We start from the raw sequence: 19,958 nt of genomic DNA on the forward strand, positions 1-19,958 counted from the left end.
TTGTTGTGGGGCCCTTGAAATTCCCAAGGAGAAGGTCTCTAGGTGAATTTCAAAACTGTTTTGGGGAGACTAGAGGTGGAGGGGATAGGAACCCCTGATTTCCTATGGGGTACTTCCACGTGGAGGTCCTGTAGACCCTAAACTCAGTATCCCAAACTGAGCCTTCCCGTCCCCTCCACTAGCCTGCTCCCTTTCTTCCTCTTCACTTAGCTGAGGGACCCCAGCTCCTAACGTAGGGGTCATTCTAGATCAGCCCTGTCCAACAGAACTTTTTGAGATAATGGAAATCTTCCGTGTCTGCCACTAACTCCATATGTTGCTGAGCATTTGAACTGTGGCTGGCGCAACCGAGGGACCCAATTTTTAATTTCAACAAGTTAACTTTAAGCAGCCACAGGTGGCTGGTGGACAGTGCAGTCTACAGTCTCCCTCTCCCTCTCCCCAACCAGTCAGTTAGCGAGCCGAGCGGGGTTGATCAGGAAGGGCTTTCTGTTTGGGGGTGCAGACAGCAGAAGAGATGGGGGACGGGAGGGTGAGCACCTCTGGGGTGACCTTGATGTCCATCTCGATTCTGGAGCTTAGAGTCAATATGAGAGGCAACTGGGAGCTGCTGTCACTCCAAGCAGAGGGCAGATGCAATCAGAAGGAAGCACTCATTCCCCAGACGCCCTCAGCGGCGTGTCGAGTGAGGAAAGGGGAGGCGGAGGAGGGGGTCCTGCCTGTGAGGAGGTTGGAGTCTGGCAGAGCTGGGGTGGGGTCTTTACCCAGACTCCCTGGGCTCAGCCTCCCTATTTGTAACAGGTTTATTGTCAAGAGGATGAAATTAGATGATGTGTGTTACCAGCTCGTGCTGGGACTCACTTTACTTTGCTTCTCCCCCATCATTCTGGTCCTGTCCTTTCTCACCACGTTTCTGTCCCATGCACCCGGTACCTTCATCTAGACTAGAGCCTCCTTCCCGGTCCTAAACGCTGCTTAAACCATCCGTCCCTCCCCAAGGACGCTCCTGGGCCCTGGGAGATGTCGCCACCTATTGGCTGTCCCCAGAAATGCAGATGACCCCGGTGGGTCTACCTGGTGGCTTCCTGCGCTGGGAGACGCCATCCCTTGGTGGGCTCGCCCTGATTGTGAGGCCAGGAAACCGGAAGGAGCAGGGAGGCTGGGCAAGCTGTGTCAGTAGGAGTTAAAGTGCAGGAGTGCAGACGTCCAAACAGGCTTCTGTGACGTCTCAGAAGACAAGCCGGCTCCGGGAATCGGTGGAGTCTGCCCCTCCCCGGTCCTGGCACTTGTGCCCCCCATACTGTAGTTGTCACCATGGGACCCCCAGTGATCAGTGGAAAATGCCTTGAGGCTGAAAAGGTATCCTAGATGCGTGGAGGAAATGAGGAGACCGGGAGAGTGTGTCTGTCCCAAGCTGACCTGGGGCATGGAGCTCCGGGAAAGAGTGATGAGGGGCCTGGCTGAAGAGGAGGAGGCCGGTCTCCAGCCGTGGCGGGGGAGGGGGGGCAGCCAGTGGGCGGAGCGACAGAGCATCCCCAGGGCTCCCTGAACTTATGGATGGCATCTCTCGTCCTCTGTTCGAGAGCATTCCTTCCCTGTCGCCCTCACCCGCACCAACAGAACACAACTCCCGACTTGTTCAGCCTCCAGTATGTGGCTCCAGCATCCCCAGGCCTGTGTCCTCTGGCCCTACAGCTAGTCCCGCCACCGCGCCCACAAGCACAGGCTGACCCCACGGCTCCCTTCCTGCTCGCACTCCTGGTCCCCTCTCCTCCCAGTGCCCTCTGGGTCCCACCTGTCCTTCAGGATCCAACTTGCCTGCACACTCTCCCTTGCTCTGGCAGTCCAAATGGCCATCATGCCCCCCAAGGGCAGCGTCCTAAAAGTCTGGTCCCAAATGGTTTTTCCTTCTCTCTCTCCTTTTTAAAAAAATTTTTCTGAACACAGTAGTCAGTCTCTTCCAACTTTGCTCAGAGCTGGTCAGGGAATGGGAAGAATGAATAAGATAAGATGTAGGATTGAAAGACCTGGGCTGAAAGGTCAACCTTGCCACCTGGGCCACCACCCTTCCTGCATGACAGACTTGGGGTCATAGGGACCAATCCCTGGGCGTGATGAAGAGGACAGGAGATCACATGAGGCGAGGCCCACCGTGGCCCCTGCATAGATGGATAGTGGGTGCTAACCCCACTGCACAGCCTGAGTGCTGGGGCCCCGGGTTGGGGGAGACAGGCAGTAGGGAATAGGGCCAGGCCACACATCCTCAGGACAGGAGTGGTGTGGGAAGGGATGCCAGATGGGTGGGCACACTGGCAAGGCCCCCAAGGCGGGTCAGTCCTCAGAGACCCTGGCTGCAGGCAACTGACTGTCCCTGTTCCGAGACCACCAGGAAGCAGGGTCTGCGGTCACTTCTCTCAGGGGCCTCTTGCCCTGCTGTTGAGGAAGTCCTCCGCCATCAGTCTTCTTGCCAAGTCCCTACCTACTTGTTCCAGGCCAAGGCACGCCAGGGCTGCTGCCTCTACTGTCCTTGTCATTGTCATCTAGTGCCCTTGGCAGTGGTCACCATTCCCAGCCAGGAGCTGTGATTGTTGGACTAATGCCCGAGAGGGCCGGGAGCAGGGAAGACTTGCAGTCCCAAGCGGACATCGGAGAGGACGGATGCAAAGTGCCCTGCTGTGCTGGACCAGGAAGCCTCCTGCCCTAAAGTGGTGCTTCCTTGCTGCGGTCTGGGGGAGGGGGTCGGGGGGTGCCGACTCCACCTTCTGTAAAGGCAGATCAGTGATCCTTTGATTAAAAGGCATTCTACCGACAAAGATGGGCACAGAGACGGAAGTCCAGAGAACGGCAGAGAGGAGAAAAAATCAGAGGACTTCAGCCTGCTTCAGCCTCCCTTCTGCCCTCGCTCTCCTGGCAAAGGAACCACAATCCGGGCCCCCGGGGAGAGAGCCAGAGCCTGGGCCGCCCCCTTCCACCTTGACATTCCTGGGTCCCACACCGGGTCCTTTGCCCCTGAAACACTGAGGTGCAGGGTGGAGCCCAGCCCGCCCCCTGCCCACTCCAGCTGTCAATCTGCTGTCTGGTAGAAAGACTTGAAGCTTCGTGACAGCTGTGGGCAACTTTCCCCCGCCCCGCCTCCCGCCCCTGCCTGCCCTCTTCCCCTCTTCTCCCTGTCAGCGCTCTTTCCAAACTTCTCTCGGCTGCCTTCCCTCCCTCCCTCCCCTCCTCTCTCCCTTCCTTCCTTCCTTCCTCTCTTTCTCTCTCCCTCCTTTTTTCATCTGTGAAATTCCTGCAGCCAATAAACCTCTGTGACCTCCAGAGATTTCTAATGATGAGCTTTTAAGCTCCCATCAGGTTCAAGAGTGTTCCTAGATTGTGTGTGTGCGCTCACGCATGTGTGCATACACACACACACACACACACACACACACACACACACGTGCATGCATTGGCTATGGAGTGGGTACCAGAGCTGAGGGGTCCCCCGGGGTCTCTAGCCCCCTTGGGGGTCTGATATCTTCCCCAGGAGGTCACTGGGTTGCTGAACTAGACTAGGAGCCTGTTTTGCACACCTCCTGGAACCAGGTGTTCTGGGGACAGGAGCCTCTCCTAGGGCTTAGCGCTACATTCAGGCTCAGGGAGATCAAAGTCCATAATTAAGTGTTCAGGGCAAGTTAAGTGCTCCAAACTTTGGTGCTAAAAATATTGTATTTAGCATGCAAATTATGCCCTGACAGCTCCCTAAAGCCTGAGCCCGTGGGCGCCAGCACCTTGTTTGTTATCACTGCTGTTATTCCCAAGGCGGTGAGAATATTCCTCCTTCACGGGTTGATTTATATTTCATCTTTAAAAAGCCAAATTTCTGTTGTTGAAACGGTGCCGAGTTGTAGCTCTGGAAGGCTTGGAGCTGTGGCTGGTCTGGAGGTCAAGAGGAGGGAGGACCACCGGGTCACATCACTCAGGGCCTCCCGGCCTCCCCGCCTGCCCCAGAATAAGGGGTTCCTGATGCGAGACAGGGCCAGGGCTGAGCGCAGACAGGCTCAGCCACACCTCGAAGGCCACCTTTTCCTTCTCTGTCCCGGTGGGAGAGCAGGGCTAAGGATGAGGCCTTCACAGGGGCCAGGACCTAGAGAGGAGGAGGTGGGAAGTGGGGACAACGTGGCGTCCCCCTGGTAGGACCCTGCTGCTCTGGTGACTGGGGGAGCCCTGGGTATATGACAGAATTCCCACTTGAAACGTTCGCTGACAGGTGAAGGTCCGGGCCACCCAGCAGGGCTGAGCGCACTCAGATCCACTTGGGAGGAGAGGTGGGACGAAGAGAGAAACACGCAGGCACACACATCCTGTCCTTGGCCCTCCTGGAGCAGCTTCTCCTCTCCTGTCCCCCCAAATCCTGTCCTGTCTGACAGGGGTCGGGGCCGCCCCCTCTGAACGGCCTGCAGGAGGCCACCCTAGCTCTGATCCCAGCACAGTCACCGAGCTTCGGCCACACCTGAGGTGGAGGTTGGAGGTGACACTGTCCCCTCTGCCAGAGGGGCCCTGGATGTGACTCTTGTCAAAGTTTTATTATTCTGGAGCATGTGTAGTGATGTTACAGAGTTTGGGGCCCGGGGACTCCCCCAAGCTGCAGCTTCCCCTCCACCCTCAGGCAGGGCAGGGCCAAGCCAGACCCAACAGTACTCAGCAGCCGCTTAGCCAATGGGCTCCTCTAAGGCGGAGGCGGTGGAAGGGAAAGGGAACGGGAGAGTGAAGGGGCAAAAGGAAGAGAAGAGGAAGGTGGTTTGTGGCAGAGTGAGGCAGGGGCAGCCCCCCGACGGACCTCAGGGACCCCCAACACAGGCCCCCGGCAAATCTGGAGGCGGCCTTCGCTGCCACCCTGGCTGGCCCAACATCTGCCCCCAGGAGGGATGTACCTGCGTCCAGCAGGGGGCAGCAGAGTGGGCTTGGGGTGGGGGTCCTCTCCCCACAGACCCTCGGGGGCCCTTGAAGATCAGGGGTCCGCCCCCGCAGGGGTGTGCAGACCTCGTGGGGAGCTGGAGTAGGGTCAGGACCCGCTGCTGTGGATGGAAAGAAGGGCTCCTGTCGGGCAGGAGAGGGGTGAAGATTTTTGGCTTGGGCTTCTCTGAGGTCCATCCAGACCCGGTATTTACATGGGTCTCCCAGGACTGAAGTAGCCTGGGGCCTTGGCAAGAGCTCTGGCGTCCCTGGTGTGGGCCTCGGAGGGGTGTGAATTGTCCATCTCCTTCCCTGTCGCAGGCACAGCCTCTGAGCCCTGACACCGGCCTGGCAACCCCAGAGCCCCGGAGGAAGTTCAGAGAAGGTGGCTGGGTCTTTGGTGCCAAGCAGAGAGAGCCTGCAAGTGAACAGGGGCTCTGTGAGCTGCCCCTGAGCCAGGGGTCCGGCCCGAGGGCTGGCACGGTACCTGGCTCTCTAGCACTGCCCTGGCGGAGCGAGGGTGTGCGGGCAGTGAGGGGCGTGGAGCCAAGCTAACACTGCAGGGCCTGAAGGCGAAGAGGAGGCCGAGGCCGTCCTGGGCCGCCCTGCCCACGGCTCCCAGGGACCGAGGCGGGGCCACTGGGCAGGGAGGTGGGAAGCAGGGTCAGCAGTGTAGGATCTTCAGGAAGGCCTTGCGGAATTCGATGTTGAAGGTCGTATAGATGATGGGGTTCACGGCGCTGTTGACGTAGCCCAGCCACGTGAAGGCGCTGTACAGGACGGGCGGGATGCTGCAGTCACAGTGTATGTTCAGGATGTGGGTGATGAAGAAGGGCAGCCAGCAGATGATGAAGACGCCTGGGGGAGAGGACGGCGGTCAGGCTGGCCTCTGGGGTTGGGGAGGGGCGGGGCTGGAGGTGTGTGCCGCAGGCCCCGCCCAGTTACCAAGGCAACAAGAGCGCAGCAGGGGGACCTGGGGTCTTGGAAGGACCTGCCTCTGATACTCCTTTGCCAGTCACCTCACCTCTCTCATTCTCCTCCTCTGTCAAGCGCGTGTAACAATGCCCATCTCCTAGGGAAGAATAATGGGCTTGAAAACAAATCCAAAAAATTTACATCCTGACGCAGGTCAGCCTGTAGAAATGGAAATACCTTCTCTCCTTTCTGGCCAGCTTGGAAAACACCTTCCGCAGAAGTTGGGAGTGGGGAACGCGCAATCTGGGCCAGAAGGGGAGCTCGACATCCACCCCGCTTAGTCCTCCTGGCATGAGGTACCAGGAAATGGCTCTGTGATGTCCACAAGGCCACTCCACTCAGTGGCAAAGCTGAGATCCAAACTCTAGTCTGTCAAAGTCCCCAGATGGCCAGGCTTCTGCTGCGCCTTTCCCCAACTTCCCCAGCCCCGTCGGTGACACCTTTGCTAATCCCTGCCTGGGGACACCTGCTGTCACAACTCCGACCTCCTGCCCATCGCTCTGCCTGTCAAACCCGGGCCCGCCTGCTCAGCGGGACCCTCGGTGTGGAGGCACTGTGTGCACAGAATGTCGCACAGGCACACGGGAGTCCCCAGGGACCGAGCGGTGCTGGGAAGGGCAGGGCTACAGAGCAGAGACCCCCCCACCTGCCAAGGATGGGAGCAGAGGGCCTGGCTCCAGCCCCACTCTGCCACCCTCTGCACGTGATCTCGGGTTAGTCCTCTAACCTGCTAAGACCGCAAGTCCTCATTTGTAAAACCAGAATAGTAACACCTGAACTTTTCATATCACAGGACTGTCGGGAGGTCACAGGGATGGTGAGTGTGGACGGGCGTCACAGCTACCTTGGGTGCTACAGTCCCTCCTGTCCTCATCACCCGTATCAGTCCAGCCCTTGACTTTTCGCCTTTATGATCTGTTTTCTAAGAGACTTTTATTTGAGAGCCTCGCCTCACTCACCCCCATTTAGATGGGCCCCCCCTCACAGCCCCTTTCCTTGTTCACAGGAACACCCTCTGGCCCCACTGGGTCTTGATCAAGTCAAGTGAATTTCCCGATTTCTCAGAAATGTCAAAATTGACAGAAATCGCAATGACAACACTTGCATGTACTGCTTACAGTTTGTAAAATGCTTTCACACTGTGTATCATTTTGATGACCAGAACCCTATGAGGTAACCTACTCTACCGATGGGGAGACAAGAGAGCAAAGTCACTTGCCCAGGGTCATGAGGTTCTGGGGGTCATGATGGGAGACTGATCAAGTTCAGATTCTGGAGTCAAACTGCCCGAGTTTAAATCATGCGTCCTCCTTGGTCAAGTTCCAAAACTGTTTCCCCATCTGTGAAATGAGCATAATTATAGAATCTACCTAAGCAGGTAGGTCCATGGGCTTAGCCTGTGCCTGAAAAGTACCAGTCCTGCGACCCACCAGCCATGGTTTGAGGGGATGGCAGGCAGTGGGACCTCCAGTGATGGGTCCTCTCCTCAGCCAGGGTTGGGCAAAGCCCAGCTGTGGCCGGTGGCCAGGGCTGACTCACCAAGAACAATGGCGAGCATCTGAGTGGCTTTCTTCTCCTTCTGCTGGGAGAGCTTCCTGCGGCTCATGGTCTTGAGGGAGGTCCGGGTTTTGCCATTGGGCATGGACTGGATCTCAAAGATCCTGGCAATCTTGGGGTGGTCTTTGGCATGCCCGTTCTTCTCTGGTTTGGCGGGGCTGTCAGGAGTGCTGTGGAGGCCATGGTGGGATGGGTCAGGAAGGGTCAGCTGGTGGTGGCTGGGCGGGATGGGGCTGTACCGGGTCCTCTCGGGTGGGCTGGTGCTGGAAAGCATCTCCATCTCCAGTTCCTGGGCTCGGCGGGCAGCCTCCTGCATGAGGCAGAGAGCTCTGGGTAAAGCCAGGCAAGTTCTTGGCCATCAAACCCCCCCAACCTCACCTGACCTACCTGGCTTCACCTGGCCCCACCCAGGCCCACCCAGGCCCACCCAGCCCTTCCCTATGCCTGTCTGGAGATGCCTGCAGACACCACCGGGTCACTCTGCCAGAGAGGAAAGGAGGACGATCACTGGGAAGTAGGAGCTATGTGGGTACCTAGGACCTACGACCATCCCAGCTTGCCGGGTCACCCGGTCCTCTTTGCAGAGCAATCCTCAGGCAGCCTCGATGACCCCACGACCATCCTGTGGTGGCTTCATACCCAGGTACTTCTATTTTATTAACTGAACAACACCTACTGAGTGCCAGGTGCCAAGCTGGTGGCTGTGAATAAGTTACTGATCGATGTTCCATTCCTGCCTCCAGGAACTCAGGTTCCTGCATGGAGGGCACCCCCGTTCTCCTTGCCAGGCTGAAATAGGGGCTGCCAGGCTGACTGAGGCTCCTGCACCAGCACAGCACAGGTGCGCTGTTTCTCCCGGTAGACTGAAGCAGGTGTGGAAGGGCGAACCCCTGAGCCCCTCACCCCCCCCTGCTGGGCTGATCTGGAGTAGCCCACGTCCTCCTGGGCTCCCAGATCATTCCTCATGCTCCCTTGCTCCAGGCCTTGGGGGTCTTGAGCTTGAGCTTCTGAAATACAGCCTCACTGTGTGTGGAGGTGCCCCGATCCTGAGTCCCCGTTTTGGCATCCGCCTCACATGGTTCCGTGGAGTCCTGCCTTTGCTGGTGAACAGCGAGTGTGCAGTTGACTAGCAGGGCTCCTGCTTCCTGACGACGCCTGACCTGGACTCGGTGTGCCGCCCTCTATGCGTTCCTGGGCCCATCCTCCGCCCGGTCAGGGGATGGGACACCTGCTGCCTGGACCCTGGTGCTACTATTACTGGGCAAACTTGGGGTCTGCTGTGATTCTGCATTTCTGGGCTCCGCTTACAGGTTGCACTTTACTGTGAGCACTCCCACCCCAGCTGTTCCGCTCCCTCCTCCCCCAGCACCCGGCCTCCCTCCCGCCCCAGAACCTGCCTGTCTGTAAGGCAGCGTATGCCAGTGGGAAGAACACGGGCATGGGTTTCAGAGTCACTGAGGTCTGGGCTCAAATATTAACTCTCACTAACTGTTTAGCCCTGGGTGAGTTACCCAACCTCTCTGAGCCTCTGTTTCCTCTTCTGCGGAATGAAGACGGGTAGGAGCAATAAGACTTACCTCTCAGGGTCGCTGTGAGGATTTGATGAGCTAACATGAAGATGGTAGGTTTGTGATTAATGGGCATCGCCATTATTATGGTTTTGCTTATGTGGTTATGGCCGAGTCCTTTCTCCCAGACCTTTCCTTGCACTAGGGGTGCCTCTCTGTGCCTTGCAGGAATGAACAGTCTTGCTCTATGCCTGCTTATGTGTGTGCATGGTGAGTCCGGCCTCAGCTGAGGCAAAGTAGGAGATCCCGGGAGGGGCTTATCCCTTTGACCAGCTGGTGAGGTCTCTGAGAATCACCGCAGGTGGGTTTCCCAAGAGGCAGAAAGACAGGGCCCTGGAGTCCCTGACCTGAACACTTACCACTCTCCGCCTGTTCACTGGGAAACTGCCATTAGACTTCATGATAACGGTGCAGAGTCTCATGTCCTCAGGGTGAGTGCAGTTGCCCTGTGGAGTGAGCCAGCACATGGGTCATAACAGGGAGACGGGGCAAGGGGGACAGAAATCCAATGTAGGGTAGTCTGACTGGGCACTGGAGCTCAGAGAAGGGCAGAGATTAGGAGGCTGGGGCCTGAGGGGCAATTGAGGTGACGGTGAAGGTTGGTACTGTGATGGGAAGGGGTGAGCAGGACAGGGAACAAAAGGGCCATAACTTTTATGTGGCACCTGCTGGGGACCTGGCACCCTTCTAGGAACACTCCATTCCTCTCCCACTGAATCCTCAAGACCACCCTGTGAGATCGGTATTATGATTCACATTTAGCAGATGAGGAAACTGAGGCTCAGAGAAGTTAAGCAACTTGCCCAAGGTCACACAGAGAAAAAAAGTGGTGGTGCCAGGATTGGAACTTGTTGTCTCTAAGCCCCAAGCTCTTGTTCCTTCCCTGCCCACCTACCATCTTCCTTAGGCAGGGCTGAGCGGAGGGGAGAAGTCACAAGACGTCAGCATGGAGATGAAAGGGGGGCAGAGGAGGGAAGTGGGCAGGAGCAGGTGAGGAAGAAGGAGGTACGCACAGAGAGGAGGGGAGAGGGTGGGAAATAAAGGAGATGGGATGGAGGCGTCAGAGGGATGGAAAGGGAGACAGAAGGGCCAGAGGGAGGAAAGGAGGAGGAAGGAAAGAGGCAGAGAAGAGCCACGAAGGCACCAAGAGCTGCTGCGTTCAGACAAAGCTCTCCTCCCAGGTGGTCTCCACCCCCTTCCCAACCTCCCACTCCTGGAGGTTCACGTCGCCCATTGAGGTCCAAGCCTTCGAAATCTGCCTGCGCTCAGCTCCTCAGAGCTCCTCCCGCCTGGACCCCGGTGGCTGCAGTGTCCCAGGCCCCCACCAAGCACAGAGAGCCCCCGGGTCATGGTTAGGCAGGGACGTGGGGGGAGAAGGATCTCGGGACCTTGAGCGGGGCCTTCAGGTTGGCCCTGAACGCCCGGCTGCTGCGCTTGGTGTTGACCCGCTTCCGCCGCCTGCGGAGGACGATGTAGATTTTGATGTAGACCAGCAGGGTGACGATGAAGGGCACGTAGAAGGAGACGATGGAGGAGTAGACCACGAAGGCGGGGTTGGCGATGATGCACTCGTTCTGGTCTGGGGGGAGGAGAGCCCCGGGGGTGGGAGGTCAGCAGGCCCCCGGGGGCCTCAGTGCCTTCCCGGCCAAGAAACAGCATTACAGAAAACATGACTAGATGCCTAAGGCAGCCTGGAAATATTAGATGTAATAAATTCACAGCGTAAATCAAAGTGTTAGAAACAAGCATGAGCAAAAAGCTAAGCTGTGGTGACTGCTTCCAAGGGTTTCCCTTACTATCACCTCATAACCTCATCACGAGTTTTGTCATCTAGGAGTAAACACATGGAGCCACAGTTTCCAGAGAAAAATGATGGAAGAAAATTATTTAAAAAGAGTAAACCATCACTTGAGCCTTTCTTGTGTATTGCGTGGAGGTCCGACACCTTTTAACTTGAGGGACAAGATGACTTGGTCCTGTTTGCTGAACTCACCTGTGATCCACTGTGTTTCCAATTTCCCTTTCACATCTAGCAGGTGTTTGTCCTCTCTCCCAGGCTCTTCCCAGATAATCCTAGCTCGGTTAGCCCTATTCCTGCCTCTTGGAATTCCCGTAACACTTAGATTTTGAACCACATGCTTTCAAGGCTTCCTTGCATCCTATCTGGTAATGGTCCCCAGTATCATCTCACCTCCCAGATGAGGACAAGCTCCACCCCCAACTCTGGGCCTCCTCTGTCTGAGATGCTCCTGACTGCTTCGCACAGGACCAGCCGCGATCAGCTAGCCTTCTGTTTGTTTCTACCTTTCCTGCTCCAGGTAGATCTGGCCTGGCCTGGCCTGGGTTTGCCCAGCCCTGGGGCTGTAGCTTCATTACACAAACACCATTGTCAGGGGTGATGGAGGCCCAGCGGCCTCCTCTCGTGGGTGCACACACACAGACATGCACACGCATGTGGTTTACAAGGCTTCCTGGTCTGCTTCCATTTAATAAACAAAGTTGAAAACGTCCAGGTACCCTCCTAAATCACTATCCCCACTCCTCACACAACTCCATCACGGCCTGGGCCATTGTTCCTGTCTGACTCTACCAGGTGCAAGGAGTTGGGCTTGGCCCAGGAAGCCCAGCCTGGCCTCAGTCCTGGGTGGCTAACGGGCCACCACCCGTGTCTGCGCCAGGGTTCGGCTCCCTCAGGGTCCTGCACGGGGCGGGGGCGGGGCCGGCTGGGCCCCGGACAGACAGAGGCTGGACTCACCTGTGTTGTTGAGGCCAAAGAGCAGTGGGCAGGAGATGGTGAAGGACAGGACCCAGACGATGGTGATCATGACAGTGACTCTGCGCTTGGAGCTATAGCGTGTGTTGTAGAGCATGGGCATGGCCACAGCTGTGTACCTGCGCAGGCAGAGGGTGCAGGGACCCTGAGTCTGGGATGCGGGCTGAGGGACCACTTACCAAACAACGTGCACACACCAGAAACACCCCACTATGGGGGGGCAGACAGTCAATCCACCTCCTGTCTACTCTGAATCAACCCTCTCTCTGGTCCCCGACTCAGACAGTGAGGACAGTTGGTGATGTCCAGTCAAGTGCTCAATGACTGACCATCTACCATTTAACCCTGGACCAGACCTATTACTCCAGTTGCCCTACTTGGACTTCAGGCTTTTTGAGGAGCCACGGCCTGGGTCTTGGCACCTTTGAAACTGTACCCACTGCATGTCTGCTGGCCCCATGGAGGGTAAAAGTGTTTGTTGGTGGATTGGTAGCCAGGCCCCTCAGAGCAAGGGTTAGGTCTCATTCAGTAGCGGTCATTGTGCATGGCACCCCACATCCCTCCATCCAGCACTTCTCAGATGTTAGCTCATTCCATCTTCCAAGAACCCTGCGAGGGGAGCCAGAGCCTCTGGGAGCCCACGTAACCTGTGTGTGCGAATCAGTAACAGGCTCCGAGGATACAGCTCAGCAAGGCGAGCACGGCCTGGGCCCCCTTGGCCATGCGCCCTGTGCTGGACATGAAATGCACAACCAGACATTAGGGCCGCACGTGGCCAGGGGCCATCACCCTGGGTTTCTAGACAATGAGACTAGCGTTCTGAGAACTTCCACAATCTGCCCAGGGTCACGTAAGTAAGCAGTGACAGAGATAGGGCTCGGTTACATCGAGTGCTTTCTCTTCCTTGCTAGTCACTGTTTGGGTACTCTTGGCAGCATCACTGTCTGCAAGACAGCCTCCTTTAGGGGGTCTGACCTCTCCCAGCCAGACACACACGCTCCCACACTGTGTGCATGCGCACCCTTACACACACAAACACGTGGGCTCACAGGCACACAACCCGCCGTATGGCATTGTAGACCGAGCCTGACCCTGAAGGAGAGGTGGGGCAGCCCCAGAGGTGAATGGTCTGGGTCACCTCTCCCACCCTGGCTGGGCTCACCTGTCGATGCTGATGGCACACAGGTTCAGGATGCTTGCTGTGCACATCATGACATCCAGAGTGACAAAGATGTCACAGTGAATCCTGCTGAATTTCCACTCACCCACCACCTGGGGACGAAGCAACATAAAGGGTGGGCAGCAGAGGGGAGATTAGCTTGAGCGTGGCGCAGTGGCTCAGTCCCCTGGGGCAGGTCGGGCCATGGGCTCGGTGGGGGACTTGTGGATCTCTGGCTGGGGGAGGGGGGCAGCAATGGGGAGTTGTGCCCACGGGTGTCTGAAGCCTTTGCCCTAGCCGTCTCTCCTCCACATGAGGCCACTTTGTGCCAAGAAGTGTGCTAGAAGAGAGATGACCCACCTTTACAAGTGTCTCAGCTTTGAACTCTCATCCTTAAAACCTTTGTGTGGACACCTTACGATCCCCATGCTACCAATGAGGAAACTGAGCCTCAGAAAAGTGTGGTGACTCGCTCACTGCCTTTTAGCTCAGTGTCTGACCCCACCCTAGCCCAGGTTTCTGGGGGAGTCAGGCCACTCCTTCAGTGCCCAGCGTGGGGTGTGGCACAGAGTCTGCGAGTAAAGTATCTATTAAGAACAATGGTGAGGGGGGAGGGTAAGCCCAGTGGTTAGAGCACATGCTTAGCATGCACAAGGCTCTGGGATCAATCCCCAGTACCTCCATTAAAATAACTAAATAAATAAACCTAATTACCTCCTCCCCCCCAAAAAATCCCAAAACCAAAAAAAAAAACCCCCAAAAACCTACAAACAAAATAAAATATTAAAAAAAAAAAACAAAAGAGCAATGGTGATGACAGTGACGAGGAAACAGGGAAGACATTTCTGCTCCTTGTGACACCTGGAGAACGAAATAAGGAAAACCTCGGCTAGAGCTTCAGGAAGAAAAGAACGCGCTGGGGGAGGTGTGCGACGGTGCACCCCAGGTTCGATGGAAGACGAGGAGTCTGGCTCCCCGCAAGGGCGTTTTGCACCCCTCTCCCCACAAACACACACACTCATCCCCCCCGTGCACACCCACACCCCCACACCTCCTGCTACGCACACAGGCTCGCGTATTTGCACAGCGGGCTGGCCCCAGCAACTGTGGGAGTTTAGACCAGGCTCCACCCCGAGGACAGAGTCAGGACAGGGAGATACAACTTGGGTGACAATATATCAGAGAAAAGAGGAGCAGGACAGCCCCTCCCGGTGACCAGAGCAGCCCGGTACCCACTCTGCGGGGCACAGCATGGCGGCCAGCCTAATGATAATGTTCATTGTCAGCACTGCCCCCTTCGCTGTTCTCAGACATAAAAACAATTGGTGGCATTTAAGTGCAGTGATGAGCTCTGCATGGAGGAAACAGCGGCTTTTCCCAGCAGACAGGGCGCCTATCGTGTGATGCTGCCCTCTCTGGGGCTTACATGGGGCAAGGGTGTCCAAGCTCTGGCCAGATGGGCAGGAACTGGATGTCGGGGGCAGGGCAGGACGGGGCATGGCAGTGGAGGGGATGGAAGGGGCTGGCTCCCCTGGCATCAACAGAGTCTACCTTCAGGGGGCCATGGGGAGGGTCTCAGGACCACCTGGTCTGTGCTCCACCTTGATGACCTCCTGGGACGAGTATTTCTGAGCGGCTTTCATCACCCTGGGGATCTAGGTCTGAGATATCAGGGCTGTCTTCCCCATCCTCCCTGCTCCCTTCCCTCTCCCCTGCTTTCCTTCTTTCCTTCAGACACCTATCGAGAAACTTACTTTGTGTCCAGCTCTGTCCTAGACTCTCAGGTACAGTGGTGAACACTCCTGACATAGTCCCTGTCTTTAGGGAGCTCTCAATCCCTGTCCCCAGAAGCCTTCCTGCAGCACAGAAGAAGGGGGAGCTTCCTCCGAGGTCCTAGGAACAGTTGTTCTAAAACACAGTTAGGGGGCGGTTGAATCAAGGGCTCAGGATAGTGTGTTGGTGGCCACTGATTCTAAAGCATCTACTGTGAGCTCATACTTTACCTCGTTTAGTGTTCTTAGAGCTTGTGAAGGAAGGGGTTGCTTATGTCCACTCTGGGATGAGGGAATGAAACTCAGAGCATACACCCAGCTCGTGTGCAGCAGGGCTGGAGTTCCCAGCAAGCTCTTTGGGCAGCACGTCCTATGCTCTCTCCTGAGCTGCCTTGGAAGGGGCTGTCTAGCTCGTCAAAAAGACGAGATGATTATGTAAAAAGTACCAGGTAAATGTAAAGCGGGAACGGAGAGATGGTCGTGGCAAAGACAGACTAACTAGGGGTCGGTGGGGGGGCAAAAGACTTGCCCGAGACCACCTGGTGATTTAGCAGCAGAGGGAGGACCGACCGGCCCCCAGGTTTCCTAGTCCCACCACAGGGCTGTTTCGTCCACACCTTTGGACACCTTCATCAACACTCTTGCTCACTTGAGGCCAAGACCTCCAGGACCCGCCTCGAGCTGGCTCAGCTAAATCCTGACACTCACTAGCACACACGAAGCACTAGCTACGTGTCAGGCACTGTTCCAAACGCTTCACACGCATTTCTGTAGAATGTGACAGCAAACCTCTGAGGCCACTGCTCCTTGACGCCTCCGGCCAGCTACTCCCATCCCCCACCCCTCCCTGCTCAGAGGCTTTGCACACTTCTTTTCTCTGCCAGGAGTGCAAGTGCCTTGGCCCCCTCTCCTGGGTAATTCTTCTGAAAGCACCACTTCTTCCTGCCAGGCTTCCCTAACACCTCCAGACTGGGTCGTGCGCCTCCTCACCCCGTGATGCTCCCACACCTCCTGCGGGGGCTGCTCCGTGGTCATCTCCATGAGGCTGCACTCTAATGGCCCTGCCAGGGCCTTAGCCCCCAGCCCCAAGGGTGGGGCAGGACACTGACCAGTTCATCCATGTTGACAGAGTGAATAAAAAATGCAAAATCTTAGCCTGCTCACTTCCTCAATCACATCTGCTTGTCTGGAAAGTGCATGCAGCAAACCCTCCCCTCCACGGGCTGTGAGGCTGAAACGGCACGTGCAGACCCGTGGGCCCTGGCTCTCCCTCTGAGGAGCTGCTCCAGATGGAAAGTGGTGGAGTCAGGAATTGAACCCGGCCCTTTCACTCGCAAACCAGCGTGCTTTCCATATACAGCGCAGAATAAATAATGCCCATCCAGGGCCACCTAGTCAGATGTCAACACGGCAGGCTAACAGAGGTGTTTGACACCCCTGGAGATGGAACAGGATGGAAAATTCTGGACAAGAAGAGCATCTCTTGGAGAGAGTACAGTATGTGTTTGCGAGGGTGTTTTAACAGGATGCCGGGATAGGGTGAGACTCCACTTGGAACATTCCCCAGGGACAATAAGTAGCTGAGACCGTGTCGTGTAAGCGGGGCCCCCTGTCCAGCTGTTGTTTTAATGGGAGTTTGAGCACCGCTCTCTGAGACACCATGCTCCACCGTCCCTGGAAACAATGAGCTTCACCTTTAAGATAATGGCGAAGAGGCGTGTTTAAAACACCTGTGTGAAGGACTTCCAGGTGCCTGGGAGCCCTAATGCACAGATTGGGCCCTACCTTAGAGTGTCTGGGTAGGGGTGGTGGGTCTGGGAGCCCAGAACCTGTGCTCAGAACCCTGGGCAGAGGATGCCTCACTCTGGAGGAGGGTGCCTCTTTGCCTGGGCACCGGGACGGTCCTTCAGTGTGGGAGGGGTGGACATCTATCCTCATCTTCACCTTCATTACTGTTGTCATGGCTAGTTTTGCGTGGTGCTATGTGCCCAGTGCCATTCTAAGCAATTTTCATATATTAACTCACGTGATTCTCAAGCAGTGCTATGACATAAATACTGTTATTATCTTCATTTTATGGACAAGGAAATGAGGCACAGAGAGGCTATTTGCCTGGCCGGCCAGCCACCCATCAATTTTCCCTGATGGTCTCAGGGGTGGGAACCTCCTTTGCAAGGGAGCAGGGGAATCAGGATGGGGCTCCTCAGAGAGCATCCCTCAGCCAGGACATGGGACGGACAGAGTCGAGGGGTCTGCATAAACATGCAGTCACGGAGGGACAGGGAGGCCAGCCCCATCCCCACCTCGGCTTCTTCTCCTTTGCTTAAACCTACAAAGGCTTCATGAGTTTTTTGGAAGGTGGAAGCCCTTCCCTCCCAGGATGGGGCTTGCCTCCGTGATACAGGTCAATTCCCCTCTCGTCAGGAGTGGGAAGGGAACAGCTCAGAGACCTTAGTGACCTTGGCATTGGATCTTTCCTGAACACCTGGTCAGCTTCCCAAGCACCCAGACTCCGCCCCAGAACCCTAGGCAGAGAAAAAGCAGGATGCAGCCTGTGCCACCCAAATTCCCCAGACCCTCCCTCATCTGCCTGCCAGCTCTGAAAAGTGTCCTCTGGAGGTGGGTGCCCCTTTGGGACTTCTCTGTCAGCAGTTTCTCCGTTTGCTGTGTGATCTAGGTGAAGACAGGCAACTTCTCAAAGCTTCTGTTTACTCTTCCTTCAAGTGAGAAGGATGCTATCCACTCAGGATCAGCATGCGTTTTTGCTAAGTCTGTGTCTGTGAAGTGCCTGGACCGTAGCGGGGGCTGCCTACCCGCTATTCAGGGCGCGGAGCTGGGCTGCGTTCCTGGCCGAGCCATGGGCCACTACGTGGTCCTTCCTGAGGAAAGGGGTGCAGTGCCCTTCTACCTGGAGGTCCTAGATGCAGGCTAGGACACACGGGGGGAAGGGAGGGGAGGAGAATGCAGGGCAGCAGCCCCCAGTATGAAGCGAGGAGAGAGGATGAAGGTTTCCCACCTGGGAGCACAAGCCTGTCCCATCCTCTGGGACCCTCGTCAGTGATTCCTGTCCCCAACGTGACCTACTGAACCGACTCCGGGACCAGAGCTCCAGCTTGGACCTGCCGCCTAACTTCTCTGACCATATGGCTTATCCTCTCTAAGATGCTGTGAGGACTCTGGGCGGAGGGGGGCGGCACTAATTGTAAAGGCAAACATGAGGCCTGGTACTTGGCAAGCACTCTCCAAGTGGCATTTGGGATTGTTAATGAGACAATCTGCCCACTTTATAAGACTCAGCCCAGGGTGGAGGAAGAGACCACCTGAAAAGGCACACTCTTGGGACGAACCGGCGAGGAGCCTGGACTCTGGGGAAGGAGCCCGAGCCAGGCGGGGCCCAGACCTACCTCCAGGTAGACCACCCAGGGCATGACGAGCGTGGCCACCAGGAGGTCAGCCACAGCCAGGCTGACGATCAGGTAGTTGGTGGTGGTCTGCAGTGCCTTCTCGCGGGACACGGCCATGCACACCAGCACGTTGCCGAAGACGATGACGAAGATGAGAAGGGTGAGCAGCATGGCGTAGTAGTTGTACTGGGGCCTGTCGGCCTTCCCCTCGGACCCGTTGAAGGGCCGGCTCCAGTTCCAGCCCCCCCGAACGTCATCGTACCAGGACAGGTTCAGTGGATCCATTGGGGCGGCGGGGCCACGGGATGGCCAGGCTCTGTTCGGGAGTGACAGACACAGGGATGAGCGGGAGGAACTCCCAAAGCATGCCGCCACTGGAGGTTAAAAGAGAGAATTCTCTCCAGCCTCAGGATTTTGACGTTTGCATCCAAAACTTTTCTTACAACCTTGAGGCCTGCTGCCACAAATCTGCTAGCAAATCTGCAGATGGTAACACAAATGAGAGGGTATAATTTTTTAAAGTAGAGTAAAATCAATCACCGTGAAAAGAGTTGATCTTTCATTCATTCGTTTACTCAACAAACACTTATTAAGCACATCCCATGTCCCACACACTTAAGACAAGTTCACAAGGAGTTCCAGCTTCTAGCGTTAAGAACGGAAATATGCATTCGTTCACTCCGGATTCGATAAGTATTTACTGAACATTGTTCTGTGTGGTGCTGGGAACAGAGGCAGGAACAAGATACGCATGGTTCTCCAGCTCGCATTCTAAAATAAATAATAGCTAATTAACCAAGCAATTAAACCGACAAGTGGGAGGCACTAGGAAACGGAATGGGGAGAGAGGCACAGCCTACTTTAAGGATTCAAAGAATTTCCCGAGGAAGTGAGGTTCAACAGACACCCGAAGGATGTGCAGGAATTAGGTAAAGAGTTGGGAGCCAGGGGAAGGGTCTGGACATTAGGAAGCAGTTATGCAAATGGCAGAACCAGAGAGTGGGTGCCATGCTGGAAGGTTAGCAAGAGGTTTAGAACAGATGGAGGATGGTGGGCTTGGCATGAACTGAACTGGGGAGGTTGCAACAGGTGAGATTGTAGGTCTTATAAGCCATGCTAGTGTAGACGTGCCCCTAGGGCAGTGGGAGGCACATGATCAGATCTGCCTTTCAGAGAGAAGATTCTCACTGCTGGGTAGAGAATGGAAAAGGGCGGGGCTAAGTGGGGTGGCAGACCGGACACCAGCTCAGAGGCTGCAGGAACCCACATGAGAGCTGACGAGGTTCTGCACTGGTGCACTGAGAGCCGTGAGGAATGGGCGTCTCATCTCAGGGGGGAAGACTTCCTGAAAGAGGCATCATCTGAGATGAAGAAAGCAGAGTCAGCCAAGCAACTGAGTGCAGGGAGACGTCCCAGCCAGAGAGAACACAACACAGCTCCAAAAGCAGATATGTCTATTTGGCTAAAAATAGGGCGTGATGATGAAGCGGGAGGTAATTAAACTGGAGGGCCATTCTGGGGCCAGATGGGGGTCTTATAAGCTTGGAGCCCCCCGAATGGCTGGATGCAGAGGGATGACTCCATTGGATTGCGGTTTTGGAAACGTCGCTGGCTGTGCAGTGCAGAGGGGATGTTAGAGGGGAGTGAGGCTGTGGCTGTAATTCAGGTAAGAGATGGTGGTCACCTGAATGAATTTGGGGAATGAGCATGGAGAGACATGTTCAGAATCAGAAGCTAACTTGGAAGTCAGTTTCATGGAATCTGGTCCCTGGATAGGCGTGGCGTGAGAGTTGGGGTTGGGGGAAGCAGGGAGAGAAG

The 19,958-nt window shown here is 56.1% G+C and overlaps 1 protein-coding gene across 2 annotated transcripts; it reads right to left on the reverse strand.

Moving 5' to 3' along the window:
• Positions 1-4,543: 4,543 nt before the first annotated feature.
• DRD2 (dopamine receptor D2) lies at positions 4,544-18,452 on the reverse strand. 2 transcript variants are annotated; one of them, XM_074356872.1, is made up of 7 exons: positions 18,141-18,452; positions 12,968-13,077; positions 11,788-11,924; positions 10,421-10,611; positions 9,392-9,478; positions 7,447-7,774; positions 4,544-5,790 (listed from the first exon to the last, which is right to left on the reverse strand). In XM_074356872.1, the coding sequence occupies exons 1-7, from the start codon at positions 18,423-18,425 to the stop codon at positions 5,597-5,599; spliced, it is 1,332 nt and encodes a 443-aa protein (XP_074212973.1). In that variant the 5' UTR covers positions 18,426-18,452; the 3' UTR covers positions 4,544-5,596. The 2 variants fall into 2 exon arrangements, with proteins under 2 accessions (XP_074212973.1, XP_074212972.1); XM_074356871.1 differs by lacking the exon at positions 9,392-9,478 and having other exon boundaries at positions 18,141-18,430.
• Between the last annotated feature and the right edge of the window lie 1,506 nt (positions 18,453-19,958).

This window comes from Camelus bactrianus, chromosome 33 (genome assembly GCF_048773025.1).
Source record: "Camelus bactrianus isolate YW-2024 breed Bactrian camel chromosome 33, ASM4877302v1, whole genome shotgun sequence".
NCBI classification, from domain to species: domain Eukaryota; kingdom Metazoa; phylum Chordata; class Mammalia; order Artiodactyla; family Camelidae; genus Camelus; species Camelus bactrianus.

Excerpts from the sequence above, each read along its gene's own strand:
- DRD2 (XM_074356872.1), bottom strand. The coding sequence starts at position 18,425 with ATGGATCCACTGAACCTGTCCTGGTACGATGACGTTCGGGGGGGCTGG. Across the intron at positions 11,925-12,967 it reads TGTGCCATCAGCATCGACAG|GTACACAGCTGTGGCCATGC; the intron begins GTGAGCCCAGCC and ends CTGCCTGCGCAG. Across the intron at positions 7,775-9,391 it reads CAGTGAACAGGCGGAGAGTG|GAGGCTGCCCGCCGAGCCCA; the intron begins GTAAGTGTTCAG and ends TGCCTCATGCAG.